General features: G+C 45.6%; 1 protein-coding gene across 1 annotated transcript in view; it reads right to left on the bottom strand.

Moving 5' to 3' along the window:
* Positions 1-23,226, bottom strand: part of TSPAN32 (tetraspanin 32) — a 36,582-nt gene that overhangs the window by 5,040 nt on the left and 8,316 nt on the right. The window contains exons 3-6 of the mRNA XM_059849039.1: positions 22,228-22,325; positions 15,546-15,620; positions 3,101-3,202; positions 1,510-1,599 (exon numbers count right to left, since the gene is read on the bottom strand). Of these exons, the coding sequence (XP_059705022.1) occupies positions 1,510-1,599; positions 3,101-3,202; positions 15,546-15,620; positions 22,228-22,325 (365 nt within the window). The remainder of the gene's footprint in view (positions 1-1,509; positions 1,600-3,100; positions 3,203-15,545; positions 15,621-22,227; positions 22,326-23,226) is intronic.

The raw sequence follows: 23,226 nt of genomic DNA on the forward strand, positions 1-23,226 counted from the left end.
GTGAATGTAGTGTGGCCCCCAAACTCTGCGGTTTCCTGTGTCACACAAAGCACATCCTCCCACTCACTTCCCCGGCTCCCAAGTGAGGCAAACAGAGCACTAAGTGGGGGGAATGAGTCGCCCATACGGTGCGCAGCTTTGTTCTGCTCTCCCTTCCTGCTTTTTGAGCCGAGTTCCACCCTGCCCTGGGATGTGACATTCCTGGAGGCTGTGCTTTGAAACGCTGCCCCGTGTGCCTGTGCATCACGTGTACTGCTAGCACTTGACATCTTCACCTGACAACGTGTTTGTACCGCTGCAGCGGTGTGGTTTTGTTTTTCCTAGAAGCACCATATATTGATGCTGGTGGCTTTAGACAGTCTGGCAGAAGAAACATCATCATGCAATAGATATGCTCAGAGAGCTGTAGCTTCAGTGCACAACGGTCTGATACTGGTGGCTTCTTCAGCAGCCTCATTGAGATACCTGAAGGAGCCAGAATGAAGTGTACTTGAAGATACTGTTGGGCATCATCACCTTGCTTCATGACCTTCTCATTTTAATACCTATTTAATGCCCTAGAGAAAAAGGAATTACATCAAATTCCACATTTGCTGTTAGCTGGAACACATTTTAAGTGTCACAAGTTAGTGTCCCGTGGAAAAGTCAAACAGGATTTTTTGTGCTCTGATACATGCCAGTGATATCTCACACTCTCTGCAAGCACAGGAGATGAGCAGGAAGCTGGAGGGAAGTGACAGGCTGCAAACACAAGCATTTTGAAAGCTTTCTAGAACAGTGAAGGAAACTGCATCTGCGGGTCTGAGACCTGCTGATCCGCCAGGGCTCTTCCTCCTGATTCACACAATCACAGAATGATTTGGGTTGAAAGGGACCTTAAAGATCCCAAGCAGTTCCAAACCCCTAGCCATGGGCAGGGACACCTTTCCCTAGACCAGGTTGCTCACAGCTCCATCCCACCTGGCCCTAAACACTGACAGGAATGGGGAATTCCTAAATTGTCTTGGCAACTTGTGCCAGTACCTCACCACCCTTACAGTAAATAATTTTTTCCTAATATTTAATCTAAAACTGTCAGATTCAAGACATTCCCCCTTGTCATTACATCCTCCTGAAAAAAGTCCCTCTCCATCTTTCTCGTTTTCTAGAACGACAAAATTAGATCACCTCCGTGCCATCTCTTTTGCAGGCTGAACAAAAGCAATCCTTTCAGCCATTCCTCGTGGGAGAGATGCACCATCCCTCTGATCATATTGGTGACTTCCTCTGGGCTTGCTCTGCCAGGTCAATGTCCTTCCTGTGGTGGATCCCAGAGCTGAATGCACTACTGCCATACTCTGTCCAGTGTGATTGAAACAACAAAACCCCAACAAAACAAATCCCAACCTGTTTCAACCCCAAACCATCAAAAAGCACAATTCTCATTAACACTTTAGCACCACTGAGGTTTTGATAGCTAGAAAGTAAAGGCACAACCCCACTATGGTGTGGGAGAATCCTTTCCCTTACCTGTCCATCATGCACTTGGTCAGGTGGGCATGTCTCGTTCTGAACATCAGTTGTGTCCCCAAAAGGAGAGTGCTTCCCACAGCAAAGGAACTGCAAAAGAGGGAGAAGTTCACCAGCTGCTTGCCAGGCCTCTCCCCTTGCTACCAGCTGCTGCAGCCGGAGGTGCTGGCAACAGGCCTCTGCTGCCCCAGGCAGGGCTACCTAACCAGGGTGTCAAGGAGCAAAGCAGGTAGGAATCAACAACTGCAGCAATGCAAGCTGAATTCAGGGGAGGTGGATGGATCTGGCTTCAAACTTGCTCATGCTCCCCCAGGACTGCTGCCTGGGAGTGGGGCCAAGCCCTTCCTCTGTGGTCGTATTAGTGCTCACAGTGGCTGCTCTAGAAAGCCCAGGGATGCACAGACTCATGTTTCCAGTGATTGTTATGGGCTGAGGGGATCCCAGGCAACACCCACTGGGGAGCTGGTTTCCTATAGCTGTGGTGCACTGGACAGTTTGGAGCTCTGGCAGAAAGGAAAAAAAACCCAAAAAACCAAACAGGAGTAGAAAGACTGCTTCTCCATCAATTAAAGTGGCAACTAAAATAAGCAACTGGTGAAGCCAGGCATTGTGTCTGGTTCTCCTTGTCAAATGGAAACCTGGGAGTGCTGCTCCACACCCTGAAAGCAAGCACTTTCATGCCTGGGTATGGCTCTGAGGGCCACCATCACCACTGCAAAAAGGAACATTTGACCTCTTCTGTGTTTTGAGAAGCACAGATAGAAACAGCTTTCAAAAGTACTTGTTATGATGATTTAAGAAAACACAGAAGGATACAGGGAGTTGTGTGGGAGGTGTCTGGAAACAGCTGAGCAGGGCTGACCTCCCCATCCAGCCTTGTGTGTGCCATGAACTCACTCCCCAAACAAGCCCTGCTGTGCGAGGGAATGGCATCTCCTTTACTCAGCAGGGACTCAGGAGTTTCTCACTGTGGGGGACATCCTCACTCATCTCCTGTGGCTTTGGGGCCAAGTGTCCTCCCTGTGCTCTGGGTAACCACCCTTGCCTACCTGCTGAGCTACAGAGACCAACAGCATCCTGGGTAGTGTTTTTTGGGAGCCTGATAGAAGTCTCCAGTTCTATAAGAGGCCGTGTAGCCTCCGGTACTCCTCAGACACAAACCTGAGGATAAATAGGAATAAACATGTGCAAATACTACTGCTGGACTATGTGGAATTCTTGCCTCTTCCTCTCTACTTGACCAGGTGCATATCAACACTCTTGTACCACAGACAGGGAGCAAGTCACAGGGGCTGCTGAGACAGAAAAGAGTATGGCAGCTGCAGGGCAGAAGCTTTGCAGATCTTGCACCACAGTGATGCTCTGAGAGGTGACCCTTTGTTCCTGTTGGTAATCTGGTTGGTCAGATCTGAGAAAGGAAGAATAAGAAGGGAGGAGCAGACTCCACTGCAGGCTGGAGGACTCAGTTCTTGAGGAAAAATGGCATTGCAGCATTCACAAGACAGAGCACAGGTGCCAGCCCCAGCCTGCCAAAACCCTCAGGAAGACACCCCAGGGCAAGATTTTCTCCTGCAGGTAAAAGACAACTTACTGCTTCATGGATGGCAGTCAGTTCATGTCTCCTGAAGCTGGAGATGTTCCTCCTCACCTCCTCGTACACAAAATCATACACATCCATCATGCTGTCTTCCACCTGCAGTGAAAGCAGAGGTCTGTATGTACAAAACATTGATTGCAGTCATCTCTGGGGGGAATTGTGCTCTTCTTGATTTCCACAGAAACTTTCTCAGGTATAGCAATACAAGCAGTGCAGCTACTAAAACGACCCCTAGGCAGCAGAAGGAGCTGGTGTGTGACCCACCAGACAGTAGGGAGCTGAGGTCTCACCAGCTGATGGCTGGAGCTTTTGGCCAGTTTTGGATTTTGTGTCAGAGAAGAACTTGGATGCCTGCAACCAGTGTGCTTCTGAGTCCCTCTGCCAGCAAGGGCTGATGCCATCTCCCCATCCTGAAGGTGATACTGTGAGGACAGGCACACATGACCATGAGATGCTAGAATACAAAACCCTCAGAGGGTTGGTGTTATCTAAGTGGCAAAGCCATTTCTCTGAACAGAGTAAAAAAAATAACAGGAGTGATTCAGTGGTGAGTCAGACCCTAAATATTTACCAAATGTGTGAGAACTTGAAGCTTGACAGATCCCAGCCAACTCCCATTTGGGTGTCAGAGAAAAAAAAATATGACAGTTGCCCTCACTGCCTGGAGTCAAAACCTTATTTTTTCCTTTCATTTTCCCTTGCTTCCTCAGCAGCACTGGTCCGAGTGGCCTGCAGTCAGTGCTTGTCTTTCAGGAGGGAAAATCGATGGGAAAGACAGGCAGAGTGGATAGCCACACAGGGAAGTCTCTGGGAACAGAGCCATCTCTCACCGAGGCTTTGCAGCTCAATCTAAGGGTTCACACTTGGAAATTCCTCTAAGGAATAAAACCCCAGCACTCTCTGCTCAGGATCATTCAAGGCGGTTACATCTATTACTGCAAGATTGCTCTGTCCTGCATGGCTGTCCAAAACACAAGCAACAACAGAGGGTAATAACCAGGGAGGTGGGGGGGGTTGAGAAGATTATTTGTATCCAGATTGGCTCTGTGCCTCCAGGAACAGAGTTTGAAGGCACACATCAAAAGATTTTCCATGGCTATCAACATGGCGTAAGAGTGACCAGTGACAGAGCTCAGATATTATGGGCCAAGAAAAAATACTCCATAGCAAAATGCATGACACATCCTCCTTCCACACAAGGAGGTATCAGAGTGCATAAAGTGAGGTAGGTGCAACAATAAGACCAGATTTCTAAACAACTTCTACACCAACCTTCCCCACAGCAAACCTTATAACCCAATAAAAAAGAAAATATCCAAGCTTTTCTAACTTCTTGTGGGCCATGAAATAACTTTCCAGAAGCAGCAATTAAATAAATGGATTCAATAAAAAGAACATCCATTTCCACTGAAGAATTGGATTAAGAATAATGGAAAAAAGAATAATCTTTTGAGCTCCTCTTGTGGAAAAAGGAACAACAGAGCAGCAGGTTTCTTAATGTAAGCAATTATTACCTTTTGAATATCCGGATCCCAATCTAAGATGTAGGAATAAAAACTCTTTTGTTCTGTGACAACATACATATGTGTTTTGGTAAGGGAACCAGTGCTGCATGCACAATATTTGTCTTTTCATATTTACCATGAGGGTCAGGTTGCTGAGCTTTCATCCCAAAGGCCTAAATTAGGATGACTTAAAAAGAAAAAAATGAAAGGGTTCAAGCAAGTGGCTATGTTCAAGCAAGGGTTCAAGGGGTGAAAGCAATCCAGAAATTTAATTACTTTCTAAAGGTCTCTTGAAATCTGGGCCAGGGAATACTGGGAGAGGTAGCTGTTTGAAGGATAAGGGTGGATAGGAAAGAACTGAAGGAACAAGAGGCCTATAACAAAACAGTGGGTGAAAATTATTTCAGCTGTTGCAAACAATAATTGAAAAAACCACAAGCAGTCCTAATTTCACAGCCAGCTCAGCCTCAGTGATGGAAATGTTGATGGTAATCTTCAGGTACATAATGACTACTAAAAACTTCAACTGCACCATTTTTGAGCTTGCTTGTGAGCTGACTTCTCAGTTACCTACTGATTTTTTTATTCTCATTTTGTCAAGCAGCCTCCAAGAGCTGAAAACACAAGTCATTAAATGGAAAATGTTTAATAGCAATAATTTCCTTTTAGAATGTGTGTCTGGGCAAGCCTAAGAGTACAATTTGCTGATTAGTCATTCTCAGCATTTCTATCTAGCAATTATATCTAGCATTTATATCCAGACATTATCTGAATAGGCTATTCAGATCCTAGTAAGGGAATATCAAACTCTAAATCCATTTTTTAAAGAGTGAATTGCTTGTAGTTCCACCACATCCTCTTTCTGATTTCTGCTAGGATCATTTGATTTTGGAGGGAAAAACTGCTGTTTTCATACAAGATAATGTTCTGTTTTCAAAGACTACTGCAGACAGCCTTCTCATTTAAATACTTCAGAGGTAGGTATTTATCACTGGCTGTTTCCTTCTGTGCAGAAGACTGTGCCACAGACCATACAAGAGGTCTGGTTTAATAAGAGAATACATAGGAGAGCAAAACACCACACTTAGCTGCCTGGGATGGGGTTATGTTTATACTCAGAGCTGCAGCCAAGCTCTGAAGCACGGGTCATGCACGGCAGCATCTATCCAGCCCAAGATATCGTGCTCGCTCATGCATGCCTGATGATGTAAAAATTAAAGCCTGAAAGCATAACAGTCACCAGGTGGTTTCATGACTTATTTGCAACATTCCTACATCAAGTTCATCCCCATATTTTGCATTGATCCAGCTCCTAACACAGTCAAGAGCTAGACTGCAGCACTGCTTTGTGCTCAATTGCCATCCTCAACAGATTCCCATCACACACTCCCCGATGGGCAACTTTGAGTCCATTGCCTCAAGACTGTTCTTTTTCTGTATCTTACACTGGTCGTTGGGGGAAAAAAAATTAAAAACACTCAGGGTGCTTTCTCTCATGTTTAAGCAACAAGATGACTGTTGAGTTTGAGTGCTTACACTGATGCTGTTAATAATGTGCTTTAAGGTAAAGAGCTGTGCCCCATCACTTAAACAGTATTTAGCATGCAATGGGCAGATACAGCTGGAGAAGATAAAGTCCATCTGTTTTTTGAAAGGTCTTTCACTCCTCCCACACATAAGCATCATAATAGTCAAGTGAATTTTCCTGTTCCTAGTAACATGCTGCGATCCACTGCTGGAAGAGTTCTGCTGGTCAAAGCTCTCCCTTGGAGGGAGACTGAGCCTGCAGTGCTCATCAGTAAGAAACACCATGAGCTGAAGGTAAAGCATCAGCTGGGCTTTGCTTAAGAAAAATCTCCAGCTTGAATGATATGGAGGTCACACGTTAAAGTAATTCTTTTCCTGGAAGAAGCTGGGTGAAATGTTCCAGCTCTAAATCAGGTAAATAATTGCTGCCTCCCACTTCTGTCTGCATTCCTTAATGAAATATTCATTTAGGAATGATATTGATGGGTTGCTGGATACAACAAATGGAAAATCACCACTGAAATGGATGCAGCTGACTCCAACTGACTCAGTAAGTGCCATTTTTCACCTTAAATAAAAGAAAAAGGAACTTTGAGATTATTTATCATCCTCTAATCCTTTATCCCCAAAGAAGCAGAATGTATGACTGCAGGAAGACACGTACTCTAAGCAATTAGAGTTCATGCCTTTGGCTATCAAAATTAAAGCAAATTTCCACCTTACCTCCTTCAAGAGGAAAACTGACATTTTTGACTTAGGTTATTTATCAGGATAAGTTTTACCTGTAACTGGATTTGGAACAGAAAGATGAGACAAGGTCTGCCTTCAGTTCCTGATGCCTTTGCAAGCTAAAGATGCCATTGAATCCCAATCCTGCTGCCGGTGAATGCCTGTGCCTAGGCAACCTGGCAGTGCCATTTAGATGGAAACTAATGTAGACTTCTACCAAGAACAATGGTCTGAGTCTTAGTGAACTACCTTGGCAACTGCTGTTGGGTAAAAATCCCTCTGCAAAGATCAAGGAGAACATAGTAAAAGGAGATATCAGGATTGTCTCAAAGACAAAACCACCTTCCTCCTTTCCAATAATCAGGAACACTCTTGGCATGGCTGAGGAGGAAGAGAAGCATGGGAAGCAGGAGGAAGATCTTCCTCTCCTATGGGTCTTTGTGCCTTTGAGGAATCAAACTGAGCAGACGCAGTGCAGGCTCAGAAGAAACTGCAATCTCAGCACTTTGTGTTCTTTCAGCATCACCACAGGGGCTGACTCACCAGCCTCACTCAGAAATGTCTCTCTAGAGGTGGCTACTACAGACTCCCACATTCAGCTATGAACCACAAGCTAGACAGTTAAGAGGTGAAACTGGAATAAAGTAGTGAACTCGGTCAAAACTCTTCCTTGTTCCAGGAAGAAAAACACTTCTGCATTTTGCTGTCTCTGTCTTCCCTTTCCTCCCCAGTGTGCATTCACAGCGTGTCAGAAACAGGGGTGGGGCAGATGCAACAGCTTGGGTTTGGGCAAAGCAATGATGCAACTGCAGTGAAACAGAAGAGAGAAAGCCACTCTGGGGGCATTAGCAGAGCAAATCCCACCACATGGATCAAACACACAGAAAGACAAGCTTGCCCCATTCTTGTTCAACCAAGTCCTATTTAACACAGTCATTGCAGCTTGCTGAATGCTTTTATTTCCTTCACTGCCCATCAGCTTGAGAGCCTTCCTCTAGCCAGTCATTCCCAGATGCTGAAATCAAGTCAGTGCTGGAAATTTCAGCCTTCGAGGTCTCCCGTGGAAAATGGCACAAGATAAGAAGGTGCTGCTCCCCCTCTGACTGACAGTGGTAACTGGAGACCACTGATGCCACAAGATCTAGATGAGGCTTTCAGCCAAATGGTTTTCACTTTTTTCCCCTTCAGATCTCTATATACATGCAGATTTTGTGTCTATCTATAGATACATACATTAAAAAACACCCCAAACCAAACCATGTGGGCTTCCCTCTACTTTCTACTATATACACAGAAGGAGACAGACCAAAAACTGCTGTGGAACAAAAATTTCAGAAAAAGAAAAAACTCTCTCTCTCTAGCCTCAGCACATCCATCCTGTTCTTGCACAAAACACTTAAAACATGAGAAAGTGCTGAGCTGTCACACTGCTCACCTCCTCATTCCCTATCTCCACATCCCCAAAAGAACAGTGTATTCTAGCTGTGTGGGAGCTATACATCCTTCTTGGCCCATGGGCAGGGGGACATCACAGCCTCATGCTCAGCCAAGCCATAAAACCCAGAGGCCACCTTTGTGCTACTCAGATGCAGCATTGCCCTGTGTCTGTGACAGAGTACCAGATGCCTTATAGGGAAGTGCAGAAAACACAGGCAGGCAGTTAATCAATATCAACAAGGATTTTTTCCCCTAAATCCTCCAAATCTGTGGCTGCACACTGGTGAATGTCACAAGTATATCAACGTCCTCTTGGATTTTTTTTTATTAGCTTTTTTATGTTTGCTCTTTGTTGTTTTATATTTTTTTAAATTCAGTCCATTTTGTAACAGAACTGCAAAGCCAACAAGCTGCCAAGGGCCCACACTGACTTTTTATGTTCCTGTCTTTCAAAACACACAACCCACCAATTTGTGAACACCCCCTCCCCAAACCTTTGGTCAAGTTATCTCAGCCAACCCTGAGCCTTTACCTGTAGCACTTGAAACCAGTGCCAGGCAAGACTGCTTTCCAACAGAAAGCACTGAACAACACTGAAAACAAACAGTTTTAGCTTATAAACCAGTGGTATCAGCAACAGAGCCAGCCCCAGGGCAGCCCTGTCACCTCTGAGGTGGTGCTGGTTGTCCTGCTGCAGTGAGCATCCTACAGGTGCATGAAGGTTGGATGTGCTGCAGCGATGGCAACCATCTGAGTGGCCTCAGGTGCCCTGGCTGATGCTGCTGGAGACCGGAGCTGCAGCTCCAGCTCTGCCACAGAAAGCGGCAGAAACGGGGCCGTGTGGGTTCAGTGCCGGGGCAGCCATAAATTATAGAACCCGTGAGTGCAAATGCCTGTGTGGAGCTCAGACAAAGGAGAGCAGTGTCTCGCTGGGGGGAGTGGGCTGTCACTGGCTGGTGAGAACATAAACACTGGGAAAGAGGCACAGTATTTAAAAACGTTAAGGAAGAGGGAGGGGTTTCCCCCCATTTTTGTTTTTCCCATGGAGTTCAGAGACTGGAAAAAGCTTGGTGGTTTTAAAGCAATTGTGCCTCCCAGATTAAGAGCAAGAGCAAAGACCATATCAGATAGTTCACAGCTTTCACAGCAACATCAGTGACTTTTGTAAATGCTCTTGGAAGACCCCTGTGAGAGGCTACAATCCTGATCCAGCCTCCCTGAATCAAAGCCCAGAAGAAACCTACCTGTATGCTTCAGGTCTGGTTTCAGAAAACACATGAGCACACCTTCACCTTGTGTTTCAATCCCATTAAAATCTCTAGGATTTCAGCCTGCATTGAATCATTTAAATCCCTGCAAGACTTTGCCCCAACACAGACCAGAGGCAGCAATTGCAGACATACACACACCCTAGGAAATCCACAGAGGAAGGACCTCTGCAGTCCCACTTAAAAAATTAACTGGGAAGTGATGGGCTGTTCCTTACATACCTGCAGAAAAAAAGATGCATGTGCTGGTTTTACGCATGGCAAGAGATGATTTCCCTCCTGGAGACCCAGGCAATGCTGCCTCTGGCTTTGCAAAGGTGCTGTGTGGAAGGAGACCCACAGATAGAAGACCAGTGCTGGTTCCATAGGCAGAGGAGGGAGGAGGGAAGCTGCTGTGTTCAAGAGCAAGACCCAGGTGTGGCAATGTTTGTTATTTAACAGCTGCAGCTGTTAAATCCAGACATGTACTCCAGGCTTTCTAGCAGGTTAGAAAATCACCATCTCAAAAGGTACCGCCTTGTTTGCTAACAAACCATGGAAGACTCCATTTCCATTTCCCAGCATGAGGAGGGGAGAGCAGACAAGTTCCTCTGAAGGAAGCAGAGCAAGGCTGCAGGAGAATCACAATGTAGACAAATGGCTTGTATTAATACCCTGCCCATAAAAAGCTAAATCCTTACATTTATTCTTGAAGTACAAGCAGTGCAGCACAGAGGGGCTAATGCCTTTCCACTTATGTGGAGCCAAAAGCCACAAGTGAAACTCGTTTTGAAATCACCCAGCAACCAGAGAAACCACTTAATAATTAAGAGATTACCATATCATTGCAGCTAGTGCAAATTCAAACAACCTCTTCATTCAGAGGACACGGGGAATCAGGCCTTTACAGAACTATGGACAACTATTTGCATTAGTTTCAAATTCCTGAGTTGGGAAATTGTAATTTAATCCATTTTATGCTTTTACCTGTGAACAAATCTCTGTAATTAAAATGCCCATTCTGTTGCAAAACTCCATTTATGTTGCAGCAATTTTAGCGTCACTGACCCACCCAACCATCCTGGCTTATGGGGCCAGGGCCACAGGGTTCCTGGAAGAAGCTGCTGCAGAGAAAGGGAACAGCAGAAGTCAATGTGGAATAGAAGCTCCTCTGGCCTCTTTCACAGCAAGGCCCAGAACATAACCCCAAACCTCAGTTTCAGCAAGCCAAGTGCCAGGTCCTGCACTTTGGTCAAGTGAGCTCAATGACCTCATGCAGCACTACAGGCTTAGACAGCAGTGACTGGAAAGGGGCCCAGTGGAAAAGGACCTGGGGGTGCTGGGTAAGAGCTGACAATGAGCCAGCATGTGCCCAGGTGGCAAAGGAGGCCTAGAGCATCCTGGCTTGTGGCAAAAATAGCATGGCCAGCCGGGCTAGGGCAGTGATTGTTCCTCTGTCATGGGTACTGCTGGGGCCACACCGGGATGGCTGTGCCCAGTGCTGGGCCACTCACTACAAGAAAGATGAAGTACTGGAGCATGTCCAGAGAAGGGCAATGGAGCTGGTGAAGGGTCTGCAGAGGAAATCCACTGAGAGTGAGCTGAGGGTAGTTTAGCCTGGAGAAAAGGAGGTTCAGGGGAGACCTTATTGTTCTCTGCAACTGCCTAAAAGGAGCTTGTAGCATGGTGGGGGTTCATCTCATCTCTTAGGCAACAAGTGACAGCATGAGAATCTCAAGCTGTTCCAGGTTCAGGCTGGACATCAGGAAGAATTTCTTCACTGAAGGGTGGGTCAGGCATTGGAATGGGCTGCCCAGGGAGGTGGTGGAGTCACCGTCCCTGGAAGTGTTCAAGAAATGGACATGGCACAAAGTGCTCTAGTCTAGTTGACAGTCAAAGGTTGGACTCAATGATCTTAAAAGTCTTTTCCAACCTTAATGATTCTGATTTTGTGTTGGTTAGTATGGGTACCAAATCTTCTCTATGGCAGCTGCAAGTACAGCTTTGGTCCAGCCTCTGCAGACAGATTTCTAAAGCAGCAATTAGTGGGTTGGGAGAGAAAGGAAGCTGGGGAGCAGGAGGAGGAAGCAGCAGCCCTCCCCACTAGCTGTGCTAAATGTGGCAGGTCTCTCCTACATCCCTCTCTGCATTCCACATCCCTGCTCTTTTTGGCCATTCTGTGAATGACAGAGGGACCTCACTTAAACAGACAGCAGTTTGTGGCAAAGGAACTGCCATAAAAATAACTTTGGAAAACAAGACTCAGCTCTTCGGCTTCAGGAAGCAGGAGTTCCTAATGTGGCTGAAAAGCATTTGAAAATGTCATGATTTCTGTGGTGACAACAGCAGTTCCAGCAAAGACCTTGTGTAGAGGTCATCCCATCCTCTCTGCCCTCCCATGCCTGTCAGTCTCTCTTGTTCGCTTTGATTGCGGCACTGTCCTTCCTCAGACAGTTTTGCAACACTTCCCTACCAAGACCACACCTCCCACTGAGAGGAGGAACAATTGGGATGCAACCTTTTACGATAAAACATGATGAATCTAAGGTTCATGACTGCTGCATGTCTGGCATACATCACAAGAAAACAAGACTATGGTGATATTGAGTCCATCTGAAATGCGGATAAGTTGAAATTAAAACATTCAACATCTGTCTGAAAGAATTCATCCAGAAGCTACAGAAAGTCATGAAAGCAGAAAAGAATGGGAAATTAGAAGATTAATTTGTTTACAGTGCCCAGGTCTGAGAATATAAAATATTTACAAATAACTCTTCCTTTTTCCCTGCCCAGCTTCTCTGTAGGAATTACTGTAAAAAAAGGCCCTAAAGGAGCCACACAGGCAAAAAGGACATCTTGTTTTCATCATATTCAAACTACATTTCTACCTATTGTCTCTTGATAATAACCACGAAAACAGTTTTTCAACTGAGTATTAGGGTCTACTGTTTCAGGTGATTTTCTGTGAGAGGGTTCTGCTTTATGAAGAAAATGTAGGGGTTTTTTTAAATCTTTTTTTTTTTACCAGCAGGAGTAAACCACTGAAGCATGTGCCATGGATCAGAGCAGGAGAGACCTCCCATCCCCAGCTTGCAAAGGGAGGGAAGGACTCTGTTTTCAGTGCTGCTTGTGTTCGGAACCTTGCCAGCAGGGAGGGAGAGGACAGGAACAACTGACACCAGCTCCCAGCTGGCATTTCCAAAATGAACAGCCTAATTTTCTGTGTGGCATTCCACTAGAAATTTTTCATGAGAAAAATTGAAATTTTTGTTCTAGCCATGAACATGGGGGCAGTTCCTCTTGGTGCTTTTAGTGATTCAGGCACATGTAATGGCCATATTCATCCATATTCAGTTTTACATCCTCAGTTTCATTCCCTTCTTGATAACTGTGTACATCCCATCAGGCTTACAAGACATCCGCCCACTAGGCTGGGTTTGATCCCCTCCCCCCCCAGATTGCCACAATTAACTATGTTTTGAGAGTACTGACATGCAGTAGGCAGCAGAGGACACCTGCTTGAATTCTTTTGAGAAAGACAAAAAACCAGCTCTATAATGAGACTTCAGAAGTCTTATCCCTACTTCATTCAATTTTCTGTATCACTGTGCTCCTGTCCCGGATGGGCAGACACATCTGCATTTCTTTCAGTCACCTGTATTTTTCTGTCACATCTGCATTTCTTTCTCTAGTGACACTAGTTATTTTTCAGTCGAAACTAAATTTCCACACGTTCTGTAAGTGACACTTCTAATTAAATCTTCCTCATTTATATTCCCTGCTTTTCCTTGGATTTTAGGAAGCAGAGAAACACAAGATGGTATCTAAGGGTATTTTTTTCTGTTGTCAGAAACACTGCTGGTTTTCTTTGCCCAGAAAGTCAATCTTTTACAAAACCCCCTAATTTTGCCCAGTGGAAGCAGTTTTGCTTACAGAAACCCAACCAATTACCAAAGCTAACCATAACCATGGGTGCTTTTGTGGGCAGGGTACTCAGAGCAAAAAGACCCATGAAAATAATTTGAAGTAAAACCACATGTACTTATTAAAAGATATACAAAGCAATACTCTTAAAATATTTTCAGCGAAATATTTTTTGCATGGCACATCCCTGTATTACATAACCCAACATACAACCGTTTTCTTGCAGTCTTTTTATGCCCTTCACCATGTATGTGGATTAACAGTAAAACTAAACAATCTATTTAGAAAACACAATTTCACAATGCCAACCAGACAGTTTCTGGTGCTATTTCTCCTTTACTGACACGGCCTGTGCTTCAATCTACAATTTAATGTATGCAGAAGAAGGAGGAAAGTGTGCTCCCTTCTGTATTGGTCATGAAAACCAAATTATTTCCATATTAAATTGTTGGTGGGAATGTAATAAATGTTGATAGTTTTGCCTGAAACAATAAGGGAAAAAAAAAATAAAGAGGTTGTAGAAAGACATATTTTCATGGATGCCTCAGCTCTGATTGATTCCACTTCAGCCAGTTAAGCATACAGATAAAAAATGCTGTTGTGCCATCAGGACTCACCCTAACATTTCCAAAGCAGTTGGACAAATTCACAGAGGAAAATCTGGATCACAACCTGCTGGCATCTGAAAAAGCATTGCTTTGTTCTTGCTGGTTTTTATGCTGCTACCTTGGCTAACAGCAGGTCAGCCAAAAATCTCCTTGGCCAACAGCTCCTACCTTGGCCAACAACTTTAGCCTGGTCCAGTGTAGCCACCTGCACATTTCAAAGGATTTTCAACTACTTTGGGCACTGGCCAGCTCTGGGAAAACTTTCTAGAGAAGCAGGACCTTATCCTTCTCCTTAACCTTGACTTCTACTTTCAGAAAGACTGGGATTTAATTTATGGAAAGGACACTGAACCTTTACAGGGGAGGGCTCCTTGTGCCTGCGAAAGCAATTGCCACAGTCCTAGTGTGGACTGAGTCTCTGGGATTTTGATGGAGTTGTGCTCCTCCATCACAGCAGGAAATCTCAAGGCCAGCCTTCTGACACTTCAGTGGTCTTTGATCACCCCTACTATATGTAACCGTAAAAAAGATGAGCTGGCAGCATCAATCCCTAATTCACCTGGGATGATGTTTCACATTACATCCTCATTGGTGCCCAGAACATTGCAGATTATGGCATGTGCCTAGGGCTGGGCAAAATAGACACAAGGACTGAGCCACTGCATGAAACACCTATCAAAGTCCCAAGCACTTCTCTGAATTATTTAGGTACTTGCCAAAAATACCAGTGTTCTGCTTTCAAAAGAAAGATGTCATTATTTTTTTACACTTCCGAGTCTCTTAAAGTTTGTATTTTTTGAGTGCAGGGATGCAAAAAGGGGAATAAAGACCAACTTACCCAGCACCTTGCATCTCCCACATCACCCATCTACCCCAGCAAGCTCTGGGTTAAAAATTCAAAGTCCAGCTTTCTTCCAAATTCAGCCTCCTATAATCTTCTCTTTCTGGTCCAGCATCATAGTGACCCAAAATACCATTTTTCACTCTTGTATTTTTCATGTACCACTGCTGTATGTTAATAAGCACATCTCCTAGGTGCTTCTGGCCACTGCCTTCAAATAGAGGCTCCTAATTGACGTTAGCAGGAATTAGAACCAGCTGGAAATTACTTTTCAAAAGTCAAGCATCTCATTTAAAACAAAACAAAACAAAGCAAACATCCCCTGAAAAAAAAAAAATCCCAGAGCTAAGGAGACTTGCATTTTATTTTGCCTTCAGCACAAAGCATTTGCTCTGCAGGAGATTTTCCATAGGCTTCTCCCTTTAGATGATCCCACTGAAGAGGTATCTGATGAAGGTGACCCTGTTCTTCCAAAGGACGGATGCAACAGAGCATGGATCTGATAGACCTCAATATGGATGGCTTAATTAACACCAGATGTTCCTTTTATGGGAGGAATACTTGCTATGAATAAAATCTCTGACGAGATGCTGGTGGTATTTCCTAGCAGCCAACACTTACCTCCGTGCTGTGTGTGTATCTCCAGCAGGCAGCTGGGATCAATCCACAAAAGGCCAGAGCAAAACAGAAAAATCCCTGAGGATAAAGAGGAAAAATACCAACAGTTACAGCCTGGGGAAAAAAATACCCATTTGCAAACACAATCAGGACATATTTAATATGCTTGTTGAGCAAGTTTCATTAAAGTTTAAACATCACCTTCTTTTAATATCCCTCATAATGTCAGTTACTTAAAAGAAATTAGATGGACAATAATGTGGTTCTCCATCAGGAGCCCTCTAATTACACTGGCCAGTTGAAGAGTTTGACCAAAAACCAGGCAGCTTCCTGCAGAGCAGTTAATCTATTCTATTAACCCAAATTCCTCTTGGACAAAGAAAAGGACATATAAAACATTATATTTACAGTATGCTTCCCTTCTGCCGCAGGACTGTGCTCCGTAATCATGGGATTCAATCCCCTGCCTTTAAAACTTGGCTATTGGCTTCAAAGAGGGGAAAACTCACATAAATAGTCCATAAAGAAGGAAACAACTGTGACAGAGATAGAAATCAACCTGCTCTGGAAGAAGAGCTGGACTTACTCTGTGAGTAAGGTGGCAGCTGCACGGCCAAGCTGCTTTCCTTAGATCAGCACCACCCTAGTTAGACAACAGGATGACAGAAATATAATCAAGGCCAGAAACTGACCCTGAAGTGTCCAAACAATAACAGCAATGATGCAGGACATGGCTTGACTTTTATCTTCTTCCTTAGGCTTGCAGAGCTGGAAGTTACATGCTTTGTGTTTTTATTTGAACAAATCTGGACCAAAAAACCCTACACCCTGATATAAAAAGCACTCGCCTGCTGTGACAGCTGGACCAAATGATCTTGTTCACATTTAAAAGAAAAAAAGGAAGGGAAAAGTGCCTGTAAAGCATTTGAAGGCTAAATGGGCTCATCCAATATGAATCCACAGCCTAGTCTTGGAATAACAAAAGGTAATGAATAAGCATTGGTTGAAAATTAATGCCCTTACAAGTTTTTCCATTAAACTGTGCCTCTTTCAACACAACATTATGTGGGAAACTTACCCAGTTGACTGCATCTTATTTTGATTTCTATTTTTTTTCTATGACTGTTTTTATTGCATGATATAGTTGAAACAACTTGGAAAAGTTTAAATCTTTCATAAAATTTTACCAAATTCAAGCTTAAGAGAGGAAGAAGAACATTGCTTCTACCAGTTCTGCTTCACAAAAAAAAATGCTTAAAAGATATATTAAAAAAAAAATCTCCAAACTCGTGCATAAGCAGCAAGAAAGGAAAATGTGTTACTTCAAATCCTGGAAATGAAAGCAAATGTGCCAGTAAAATCCTTTTGCTGGCTCTTGTCCATCTGCTCTGTTTCTCTGCCCTGCCTGGGGACTTTGCTCCTGGAACAAGACTGCCACTGGTATTCACCACTTTTTTTGGGGCTGCCTTGTGGCAGGCTCTGCATCAGACACTGGGGAAAACCCTGGTACAGCTCTTACGAAAAATCTTAAATTATGTATGTCCAGTCTCTCCTTTCATTTATTGTTTTGGCAGCTGCCTGGCCATATAGCTGATGAGATCACTCGTTGCCTTGCTAGGAGCTAAAATGAGATTACCCGAGACCCTAAAGAAGATGAGAGGAAAAGTCTGATCAAACACTGACATGACAAGGTGGTTACAAGTCATGAAGATGTGGAAGAGCTCGCAGGACAAGATATCTCAGACCAAATCCCAGCTGGAGTGGGGGGTTCAACCCTGCATACACAGCACAAACTGGAAGGAGGAGGTGAGGTTACACAGGCATGTCAGGATGCTCAATAGGACCAGACCCTGCATTTTGCACTGCCTCCAACAACTTCCCCACCAAACAAACAGCATTTTCACCAAAATCAAGTTCAAAGACTACAAATAAAAAAAAAAAATTTAGTCAGATGAAAAAACCAGCACTAACAGCAATGTGACCACTCTTCTGCATATCATTCCATTAAAGTTATAATTCAGGTGACCCACCATGAGCCCAGAGAGCATGAAAAACAGGATGCCAGTAACAACCCAGATTTCTTCCCTGGTGCTCTCCCTTCGTTCCCTACCAGCTCCACCACTTAAAACACCTCTATGAGGCCAGAACCCCCAGCAGATAAAAATCCTCCTTTTCATCTTCCCTTCCTCAGCTCCACCTCACATCTCAGTCCTCCATCATCAGCTCTCCCTTTATTTCTGTCTGGTTTCTCTGGGAATACCAAGATGCAGCCCCTTGGGAAGCTCCCCCTCCATCCAGCTGGTGTGCAGCAATTACATGGCTCCGGGAACATCTTATAAATGAATTATAGCCTGCTTTTTCCCTTCCCAGCCAAAAGGCTTTTGGAAGAGCAACTTTCTAATTACATTAGAAGACATTTGGAGGAAAAAATAAAAAGGCAACGTGCAGTTTGCATACAAAATGTGGAAGGGTTGAGGCTGGTTCACCATCTCCCAGACCCTTGGAGGTCCTCAGAGCCAGCAACAGGCTGTTGCCTGCTCCCTTTGCAAGAGACAGCCACATCAGCCCTGTGGAGGGCTGTCACCAGGCAGACATCAATTACTCTTTTATGAATGACCTTTCTTCCATCCTTGCTGCAAGGAACAATTTCTCTTTGACAGACTTGGCAGAATCCACAGGAACAGCACCCTGTCTGTTGGCTGGTGTTTCTTTTAATTCACCTTTCTGATGCTTCCCTTTTAGTGAGGGGGGCCTGCTTTGGATGAGGGATGGATCCTTTAGCTCATACTGTGCTCTGTAGCTGTATTTTGCCAAAGTCCTACACTTCCAGGGAAGGAGCAGACCTCTGCCCTGCTCTGCTCCAGCTGCTTTTTGGTGCTGCTGTGGTCATTGCAAAGGCCAGTTCCCTGCCAGACTGCAGAGCCCAGGGGCAGGGAAAGGGGGGGCAAATTTCAGATGGCATCCATCAGGTTGTGTCCCTCTCTGTCTGACCTAGTTCATCTAAAAGCATGCAATGGTTTTGCCCTTCCACAGAGCAAACACGAGTCAGTGACATCAGTCTGAAAGAGGAATCTGTCCTTGGTACCAGCTCTGCCACTGGCACACAGATGCCTCACTCAGAAGTGTTGCACCATGAGGGAGAGCACAGGAAGCAGATTAAATTAGAAAGGAAGATGCTGAAGCTTGCTGCAGTGACATTAAAGACCCTCTACACACTGGCCTACACCTGATATAATAAAGCAAACAGCCTGTGCTGTGTGCTGCCCCTACTAGCTCATCAATCTTGGTGAAAACCTGGGTTATAGTGGGCATTCACTGAGGCTTTTTCCACTGCATGTTTTGGAACATCTGCTCCATCCTGATCACAATTTTGTTTTCTATACTAGTCAGGTTTTAGACTGTAAAGTTCAGGTGTGAGAATTTCAGCTGGCATGTTGCTCCCTGTTTTTTCTTTTCTTTCCCTTTCTCTGTCTGACCAGGTAACAACACATGGTGCTTTAAACCTCACGGATACCAGAGTATTTCCTTTATGCAAACAGGAAAGCTGCTGTTTTCCTTCCTTTTCCTCCCCTTCAATAGTGACATGGCCTCCAGGGGCTATAAAGCTGCAGGATATTTACATTCAGGATTGACTGCATGATGGGCCCTGTATCACCAGAAAGCAGAGTTTGCCTGGGCTGAAGGACAGTGAACAAGTCTGTTGCTATCCTCCCTGTTTAAGAGGAGCTTTACATGTAATATTGTTGGATTTTAGAGCATAATTTTTTATCCTAAAGTTCTCAATTACTTCATTGGAACCAGCTTCCTCACAAGCAGCACTGGATGCACAGTAGCATCTGTCTGGTCTCATGATGCTGTTAATGCAGCTAGAAGACAATCTCCTGAGACCTGTGTGAGACCAGTTTGACCTGTCCTGGTTTCTAACCATTGTGCACCCATTACTGTTATTAGAACAGCATCAGTGAGGCCTCCAAAGAACAGGGACTCCTCTGTAGGCACACAAACCTCCAGATAGCCAGGTAGCATGACGATATATAATCCAAACAGACAAAAAAAAAGCTCCTGTAAACCCAGTCTGGATCCTTGTTCAGCTTTTCCCTAGGGTGGCTGGTTTACCAAGTGGCATTGAGGTGGATGAGCCACATCGATGCAGACATCCCCCACGCATGGCTCGGTTTCCTGAACAGCCACAGATGTCAGGCAAATAGTCTGGTGTCTTCCCTCTTTGATTAAAGAGTGAATTAAATGGTCTTCTAAATAAGACACACTCTATGCAGGGAGGAAAAGTCCTTTAAAATCAATAGCAGGGGAAGATGAAAGATTCTCTCTATTGCAGAAGGAGGAAAAAAGCTCCAAGCAGCAGGGCTGATCGCTCCTGTGAGCTACAGCACAGCAGGGATCAGCAGGGCTGGACAACACACTGACCAGTTTTGGAGCCCCACAGGGCCAAACCCCACTCCTGCCTATGAGTACACCTCACTGCAGCCATCAGGGCTGGCTCTCCCTGCTCTCGCTTCTCGCTGGCAGATCAAAGATTAAATGTGTGCCTTTGGAGTGGGAACTGGAGGCAAAACAAGCAGAGCGCTGGCCCTTGGTGGATCACACGGTTGGGAGGGGAGGGGGCAATTTATAATAGGCGAAGTCCTCCCTGTGTGATTTAAGACCCCCATGAGCTACTTCAACTGCTTGGAGCCGAGAATACCCTGGCTAGTGGCCAGTTCTTGAGCGCCTCCCAGGGTTCCCGTTAATTCCTGAGCGCCGGGGACGTGCCACCACCCCGCAGGGGTCACGGAGGCTGCCCCCGTTCCGCGGCATCCCCCGGAGTGGGCGGGAAGCGGCAGCGGGCAGGCGGCCGGCGGGCCCGCAGCGCTCTCCCGCGGCGGAGCGCGGCGCTGGAGCGGCCCCGCGCGGCGGCCAGGGCCCGCTCGCCTCCTGCCCCACGGCTCGGCACGGAGGCGGCGGAAACCGAGCGTAATGACAGCTAAGAGGCATCCCGTTATCCCTGCAGAGAGCAGCGTGGCATGAAGCCTCGTCGCCACAGCTGAGGGGAAGGCACCTCGCACCTTTCCTCTGCTCGCCGCAAGGCATCGATACCGTGACTGCCCTACAAACGTGCCATCAGGGGCCCAAAACACAGACAGCCAGATCCCCCAGAGGACCCAAACTGTGGAAGCTAAAGACAAGCCAACAGAGTGCACTTGGAGCCACAAAAATAAATAGCCAGTTTGAGGGTTCTGCCATCCAGAGGTTGCTTTGGCAGGCGAAGCTTGGCTGTGATACCCCAAACCAGGTGGGCTGTAGGAGATGATGGGTGGCTGGAGGAAAAGCATCGCCCCGGTTAAAATGGGAAAGGAGAGCAGCACCGTGTAGCCCTTGGACAATGCTCTTTGACAGAGCTCTGCAGCTCACTCAGTATGTGTTGGCTCTCTTTTTAACAGCCAGTTCTATGGAGTGGCATGCTCCAAACTACACCAGAGAGTAAGGCAACAAATAAACATTATAGAGAAGTTTGACTGTATCTTCAGGCAGCCATGACATTCTCCATTGATCTGTACATACCCATCTCTTGGTTTAGATGTTGTAATTGCAGGCACACATTAAAGACACTTCAGCAAAAGAGAGAGGAGTTAGACATTCTGCCTAATTCATGGGAACTGAGGTCCCTTTGGGCATCTCAAACAAAGAAAGGAAGATGGTATATTGAGAAGGTGAAAACATTAATTTCAGTGGCTGCTTTGCACGGAATTTTCAGGTGTCAGCTTCTCATTTCTGCCATCAGTATCATTTCCCCCAATTACACAGATTGGATAAATCTCTTTAAAGTTAGTGTATGACAGCAATGCAATTATTTTATATTAAGCAATATTTCATGCTCAACAACCTACCTGTTAACTCCTGCCCTTCATATGGGAAAACACACCTTGAGCAGCACTTTACCACTCATTCCTCCAGCTCTAAGGCTGGAAGCTGCTCTGGGCAAGCTGAGCCCCATGTGCAGGCTGTTTTGAAATGGAGCTTATCTCACAGTGCAGTTTAATACTGTCAACACGGTCCAGGCCCAAACAGGCTGATGGAGAGGAGAAAGGGGGGATTTCCACTCTTATGCTACTTCTCCACCCTCTCCTTGTAGGCTGATGGAAAGGAGAAAGGGGAATTTAAAGTTTTATGCTAGTTCTCCCTCCTCTCTTTGTAGGCTGAAATTCAGGGTCCTGCACAAATCCCCCATGTCTACTGCCATGCTTTGTATGAATCTTTGCAGTGAGGTGGGAAAAAGAGGGGCTAATTTTGCTGTCACAATTTGGGGAAGCATGTGAGACTCAAAATCACGCTGCTAAAGTTTCCTCATACAAACCATGTGTTGACTTGATGAGGAGAAAAAAATATTGTCATCATCATAATTACTTGGCAGATAAACACCTTCCCTCTGAAAGCTGCATACACAGGACCTTGGCAAAAGAAACTAAGCACAGAATGATGCAATCCTCAGCCCTAAGAGCTCTGCAGGGTGATGCTTTTTAAAAAATGTCCCCTAGCAGCACAAAGTGGAACAACAGGACCTCCTTCCCCAGGCATGCATTCTCCCAGGCATAAGGCAATGCAGACCCCAGCACTGCACGTTTCAGGGGCCAGCCCCAGGTGACAGAAGGCCACTCCCAGCCAGCCCCCTGCAGGTATGGATACGCACCATGGCAGTGAGGCACTGTGATTCCCGCACCGTGGCAGCAGAGCTCAGCAGGGCGGCCAGGATCAGGGTCATGCTCAGGCAGATCCCAAAGTAGAAAGCTGGAAGACAGACGTGGGAGTTGTGGTAAGATGCCAGAGGCCTAGTCTGATGCTTCACCCAGAGAGGAACCAAAAAGTGTATTCTGGGGAGCTGGCCCCAAATGACCAGGTTGCAGAACTGAATTTTTTCTGTAATTCAATACCCCCCATCTGTGTGTGCTTTGCTGTATATATCTGGCAAGGCTGTAAGCCTCTGAGGGGTTCTCACAGCTCCAGCAGAGTGAAGCAGCCTAAAACGGTGTTGGTCCACCCAACAGACCAGAAGCTGCCAATTACTTCAGCATTCTGATAAGGATCCCCCCCAAATGGGAGCTGCTGGTGTACAGCAGCTGGTCCCACAGCCTCTATCAGGACTCCGGGCACTGCTAATCTGGTGCAACACTCACCCTCTGGTTTCCTCCTGGCTCAGGCAGGATCACAGCCAGTACCCTGGAGTGGGGCTCAGGGACCACAGCGTTGCAAAGGGCTTTTTGCTAGCCTAACCACACAGAGGTAATGCCTGTAAACAAGGCAAGTGGAAGTGTTGCTGGAGATGGGTGGCTGGGGTGGGAGAGCCTGCAAGGCTGCATCAGTGCCAATATATATGTGTAGGAACAGGGAAGGAATATACCTTAGCCTTGGACTAATAGTTTTTATGCCTGCCTTGTTAAACTGAAATTGAGAACCAAGATCTTGAGACGATATGAGCGTGTTTAAGACCAGAGTGCAGCTCCGGAGAAGCAGCAGAGGCAAGTGCAGCAGTGGTGAGCAGGGTATTTTAGTATCTGGGCTATCTTTGCTCTAGCCTTGTACCTTAGACGCAGTTTATACTTCTCCCTTGTGAATGCAGAAACACCACACATTTCCTCAGAAAAGCTCAAGGTGTTGCCATGTATTTCTCCTCCCAGACTCAATTTTCTAT

This window comes from Haemorhous mexicanus, chromosome 6 (genome assembly GCF_027477595.1).
Source record: "Haemorhous mexicanus isolate bHaeMex1 chromosome 6, bHaeMex1.pri, whole genome shotgun sequence".
NCBI classification, from domain to species: Eukaryota; Metazoa; Chordata; class Aves; order Passeriformes; family Fringillidae; genus Haemorhous; species Haemorhous mexicanus.